This window comes from Mus pahari, chromosome 4 (assembly GCF_900095145.1).
Source record: "Mus pahari chromosome 4, PAHARI_EIJ_v1.1, whole genome shotgun sequence".
NCBI lineage: Eukaryota > Metazoa > Chordata > Mammalia > Rodentia > Muridae > Mus > Mus pahari.
The window spans coordinates 133,375,538-133,381,266 of NC_034593.1; the positions used below are offsets into that span (position 1 = coordinate 133,375,538).

Below are 5,729 nucleotides of genomic sequence, written 5' to 3' on the forward strand. Positions count from 1 at the left end.
GCCTCAGACTGTCCTCCAACTGCCTCCATCTTAAGCCTCCTCCTTCCATAAGCAAGTATACCACCACACCAAGCCTAGCCCAGGGAAGATTACACACATACAGAGACAGGGATACAGGGGAATGACTCCAAAGGCAGAGAGCCAGGCACTAACAGCATAGATCCAAGAGAGCTGAGAGGATGGAGCCTTTAGGCACAGAAAGCAGCAGAGCTTACATGGAGGACCATACTGGAATCTCACTCAACTACCACCTTTGGAGGATTTGAGTACCTACTATGTGCAAGTATGTGCTAGATATTTGTGTGGTATGAGTAGTTCAAAGATCATTCCCAATGCATAAAAACTAAAAAGTATAGCTGAAATTAGAGATGATGGCAACACTGACTCTTATCGATCATTGCCCGGTCAGGGTATTGCTATCCCCAACAGGGGCCTTCTTATTTTGTGAGAGTAGGTATTTCCAAATTCCACCCTTTCTCTATTTCGACCCAGCTGTTTCTCAACACTGAATTTCAGTTAGCATTCTTACATTTAAAAGCTGTAAACTAGCGTTTTTAGTTTGGTAGTTGTACCTGGGGCTCTTATCTGTGGTTCCATTTAACAAGTTTTGTTTGATCTAGGGATTAACGTTGGATGAGCAGGTATCATTTTTACAGAAGGAGAAACAGATTTAAAGAAGAGGGAACCGAAGTGATTTAGGACATAAAGGACTTTTTAAAAATTCCTTATTGAAAAGGATTTGCTACAGATTTTTTTATTGCTTCTTTTTATGTGCATGGTTGTTTTACCTGCACCTATGTCAGTTTACAACACGCATGCCGGGTGCCAGCGGAGCCCAGAAGAGGGCATCGGAACCCCTGAACACTGGAGTCCTACACCAGAGCAGCCAGCGATCCTTACAGCCGAGCGACCTCTCCAGCCCCGCAAATTCCTTCCCAACAGCTCCGGGGAGCAGGGATCTGATCAGCACATCTCTGGGACACCGCTCCAGTGAGATACACCTGCACTCACACTTGGTCGGTCCAAACAGTCTTTGTTCCTCTCAAGCTAGGACTTGCTGCGTCGGAGCCACGCCTCGCGCAGGGGGCAGCGGGGAGGGGCCGGGGAGGTTGGCGGGGTGGCCGCCCGACCCGTTCCACCTTTCCCTCTCCGCGGTCGCGCTGGCCCCGCCCCCGGAGCGCCCACCTCGGGAACGCCGCGTGTTGGCCCGCGCGCCCCGTCGCGGCTCTAGTTCCGGGGCATGCGCGCTGCGGCGCCCGCGCCCCCCTCCGCCGACCCGCCGCTGCCGAGTTATGCCAAGTATGTGAGGAGCTGGCGAGGACCGGCCGCGGTCATGGAGAGCCGCCGCCTCCGCCCGCGCGGGACTCGGAGCCCGCCCCGCGCCCTGGGCGAGCCGGGCTGCTGAAGCGGCGCGCATGGCGGAGCCCCTGCGGAGGACGCTCGGCCGGCTCCGAGAGCCGCACGCTCCCGGGGCACTCGGGCTGCACGCGGACTCCGTGGCGGCCTCGCTCGCCGAGGGACGCTCGTCGTCCCACGAGCTCGCGGGCCCCGGCATGGAGCGGCCCGCGTGGGGGACCGAGCAGCCGGGCGCGCGGGTCCCAGGGTCTCGCGGGGCGCAGGAGGCCGCCGCTCTGGGCCGCGCGCTTGCTCGCGCCTCTCCAGGCACCCGGGGCAGCGACGACGACGACGGGGAGGACGAGGGCGCCGACTACTACGAGAACCTGCCCGCGGGCTGCGCGCCCGAGGGGGCGGAGGCGCTGCGGGCCTCGCCTTCCCGAGCGGCGGGCTCCTCCCCGGGGCTGGAGGGCGGCCGCCTGGAGACGGGCAGGCTGCAGACCCAGTTGCGAGAGGCCTATTATCTGCTGATCCAGGCCATGCACGACCTGCCCCCTGACTCGGGCACGCGGCGGGGCGGACCCGCGGGAGCCCGGGCTCAGGGCCAGCAGCCGCCTCTCCCCCGCGGCGCAGCCGTGCGCCCAGCCTGCAGCCCCCGAGGCGGCGACCGCCCTCCGCAGCAGGTGTCCCCGCCCCGGTCGCCTCCGACGGAGTCGAGAGTGGGACGGCCTCCCAGTCCTCGGATGCGACTGTCCGGTTGCAGAAGTCTCGAGAGCCTCCGCGTGAGCCGGCAGCCGCCTCTGCTCCAGCGGTGGGCGAGCGACAGTTGCATCATCAGGTGCGGTGCGCACCGGGACAGGGACGAGCCCCAGCCACGTGGAGGTGGGATGGACGGCTGGAGCCCGGGCAGCCACCGGGCTGCTACGTCCGCAGCTCTCCTGCCTCCCATCTGCCATGACCCCAGCCGGTCTTCGGGACAACCCTTTAAGGATCCTGTGGGGACCTCTGTGATATCCAACAGCCAAGAGGACCATCCGGAGGATCTTCCCCTCCTCAAGCCACCTGCGGTGACTGTCAAGAAACTGCAGAAGTGGATGTACAAAGGACGTCTGCTGTCCTTGGGGATGAAGGGTCGCGCTCGCGGGACAGCACCCAAAGTTCCCGGAGCGCAGGCAACCTCTCCAAATTTGGGCAGTTGGAAAGTGCATGAAAACCACGTACTCTCGGTGACAGCGGACCAAAGAGTTACACTGACAGGTAGGACACTTTGCAGTCAGTCAATATGCTAAGCAGCGCCCTGAGCCTCTAGTGTGGTGGTGGTTCTCAGCCTTTCTGATGCTGTGACCCTTTAATCTAGTTCCTCATGTTTGGTGCCCCCGACCATAAAATTATTTTCGTTGCTACTTCATAACTGTAATTTTGCCATTGTTATGAGCCGTAATGTAAATATCTGTGTTTTCCAATGGTCTTAGGCGACCCCAAAGAAAAATTAGTTCAGTCACATCGGGGGTCGAGACCCTCAGGTTGAGAACCACTGGTGTGCTCTTTCCCGCGTGGGCTTCTGCGGGTCGCCTGACGCTGCTAATGTCATGCATTAAACCTTGTGGTCTTAGCCGGGCGTGGTGGCGCACGCCTTTAATCCCAGCACTCCGGGGGCAGAGGCAGGCGGATTTCTGAGTTCGAGGCCAGCCTGGTCTACAAAGTGAGTTCCAGGACAGCCAGGGCTATGCAGAGAAACCCTATCTCGGGGGTGGGGTGGGGGAATCTTGTGGTCTTTGCGCACCCTCCCTCTTCCTCCTCCCTTCTCTCCTGCTTCCTGCTTTTTCCTTCTTTCCCTTTTCGGATTGTTTTTTTTTTTCCTCCTCTCCAAGAGTCAGTGTGCTCCCTCCCTTAGGACAAGAGTGAATAAAGGTTTTAAGTCCTTAAGTCCTTTACGTGCTTTTAATGTAGATTTTGATGCGGGGGTGGGGAGGGCACTATTTTAATTTTTTTTTTTTTTCTGTAGCTCTAGGCAAACTCAAAGACTTGGGGAGTTTGTGAGTCTGAATTCGATCCAAGGTAGAATTTTATAGGCTCCATAAACTGTCATTTTACTTACTAGGGTGTTTTTCTTCTCACCCAGGCACCGCACATACTTGAGCTTAGACATTCACGTGAGCATGCTGGATACACAAGCGTGTGTGCACGCGCGTGCGCGCGCGCACACACACACACACACACACACACACACACACACACATACACTACAAACTTAATCCAAAGCTAGGATTTTGTTCCCTTGTAGAACACCTAGGATACTGGTTTGTAAAGAAAATAAATGTCACTCAGGGCCAAGTGCAAGCACCTAAGGCCACTTGAAAACTTAGAAAACACTATTTATAGTAGATTTTTTTTTCAAAGTCTGGTTGTCCTTATATAGTATGCAAGATCTTTGGTTTGCTATGTGCATGTTTTTGAATTATCACTGAGGGTCTAGTTTTAGAAATCTCTGAATTTTGTTGTAAATATCAAAATTCTCTGGTGAATCAAAACCATGTGGCGTCTTGACACCCCCTTAAAGACAGAAACTTTCAGTGAGGAGTTTTAAAAATAGTTAAGTACTGGAAGAATTTGAGGGTTTCCTGGAAGAATACACACCCAGCCCAGCTGTGGTAGCTCAGGCCTTTTATTCCAGCACTCTGGAGGCAGAGGCAGGTGCACCTCTGAAGTTCAAGGGCAGTGTGGCCTACAGAGTAAGACTCTGTTTTTTAAAAAAGGAGAAAAGAGATCACATGTCCCTCTGAATTACTGCACACTAACTTTAAACCATAAACACAAATGTGGGGAGAAACCCAAGTTCTAACTAAAATATGATTTTGTATGATTTGTAGACAATATACATTCAACAATAGATTCTAATTCTATTTCATCTGAATAAAGAGATAGTAGACAAGTCTTTGTGAAGAGAGATGCACTTTTCCAAGCTCACATCAAAATATACTACTACTACTACTAATTTCCCTCAGATCTAAAGTACTTGTAATAAAAAGTCTTACATTCACAGCCTTTAAGCTCCTTTGACTCTGTATGATAAATTTCACTGATAACAAAACTATGTAAAAACATTCACCATCTAATTACTTTAGTGATCGCTCAGATATTCAGGGAGTTAAATCCATTTCTTCATAGATGAATTTGTTGCTTCTTCCATTTGACTTTAAATCTGGAAGTGTGAATAACTTAAAAAGAAGTGAAAACCACATATTGCAACCACTGCCGTAGCCTTTTATGAGCCATCTACCCTGAAACTGCTGCAGTCCCCTCCCCCCCCAAGCCTTGCCCTCCTGGCTTCCTCTGATCCCACATTAACTCCTCAGCATCCGAGCATGACAGAATAGGCATCTCAGGATGTGCATGGTTACGCCAGCTCTCGGTGGGTGTGTGGGTCCTAGACTGTTTTGATTCTTCCACGGGTTTTGCTCCTCTCCCATCTCCACCCGAGATGAGGCCGTTGTCATTCAGCAGCAGAGGAACCTGGCGGTTAAGGAGTCTGACCAAGGTTTCTTGCTGTTGCACAGACCCAGACTGTCCTGTGGATTCAAACTCAGTTCTCAGGACTCAGACACCTCCATATAAGGTCAAAGAGGCTCTGAGTTCTCCGGAGGCTTGATCCAATTAATTCATTAAATGGCTCGGCCTGACGAGATGGGTGGACTTTAATAAAACACAGTTTAGAGGGCTTCCTTTAAGGGGAATTTATAGCATAGGCTTTGTTATATTATTATTACTATTATTATTATTAAAGAATTTAATGATAATTTTATTTCATTTTTCAACTAAAATATTTTTAAGATTTATTTCATGTGTATGGGTGTTGTGTAGGCACGTATGTATATGCACCACATGCTTGCACATATGTATGTGCACTGCATGCCTGCCTGGTACCCTTGGAGTGTATCAGTTCCGCTGCAACTGAAATAAGAGACAGCTTCATGTGGGTGCTGGGAATCGAACCTAGATCCTTTGCAAGGACACGTGCTCTTTACTGCTGAGCCGTCTCTCCAGCCTTGCTGTGCACCCTTACCTAAAGTTGATGCTACTTGTAGTACTTTTTGAGTCCTTTTGTTGGGTTCATGAAGCCCAGTGGGAGAGTCTGTGCTTAGTAGGGTCAAGACCTGGGTTTGGGTCAGGTCCACTCTGCTCCCTCAACACACAAAAGAGAAAAAATTACAGCTTTTTTTTTTTTTGAAAAAGTATAGTCTACTTTAAGCAGCATGTTCTTAGTTGTACAAAAGATGGTAAGTAGCCGGGCAGTGGTGGTGGCGCACTTGGGAGGCAGAGGCAGAGGCAGAGGCAGAGGCAGAGGCAGAGGCAGAGGCAGAGGCAGAGGCAGAGGCAGAGGCAGAGGCAGAGGC

General features: G+C 51.9%; 1 protein-coding gene across 2 annotated transcripts in view; it reads left to right on the forward strand.

Moving 5' to 3' along the window:
• The first annotated feature begins 1,415 nt into the window (after positions 1–1,415).
• Positions 1,416–5,729, forward strand: part of Syde2 (synapse defective Rho GTPase homolog 2) — a 39,691-nt gene continuing 35,377 nt past the window's right edge. Inside the window, exon 1 of one of the 2 annotated variants that reach the window (XM_021196672.2) lies at positions 1,416–2,592. In XM_021196672.2, coding sequence (XP_021052331.1) covers positions 1,416–2,592 — 1,177 coding nt within the window. The remainder of the gene's footprint in view (positions 2,593–5,729) is intronic. The other variant, XM_029538068.1, reaches the window with a different exon arrangement.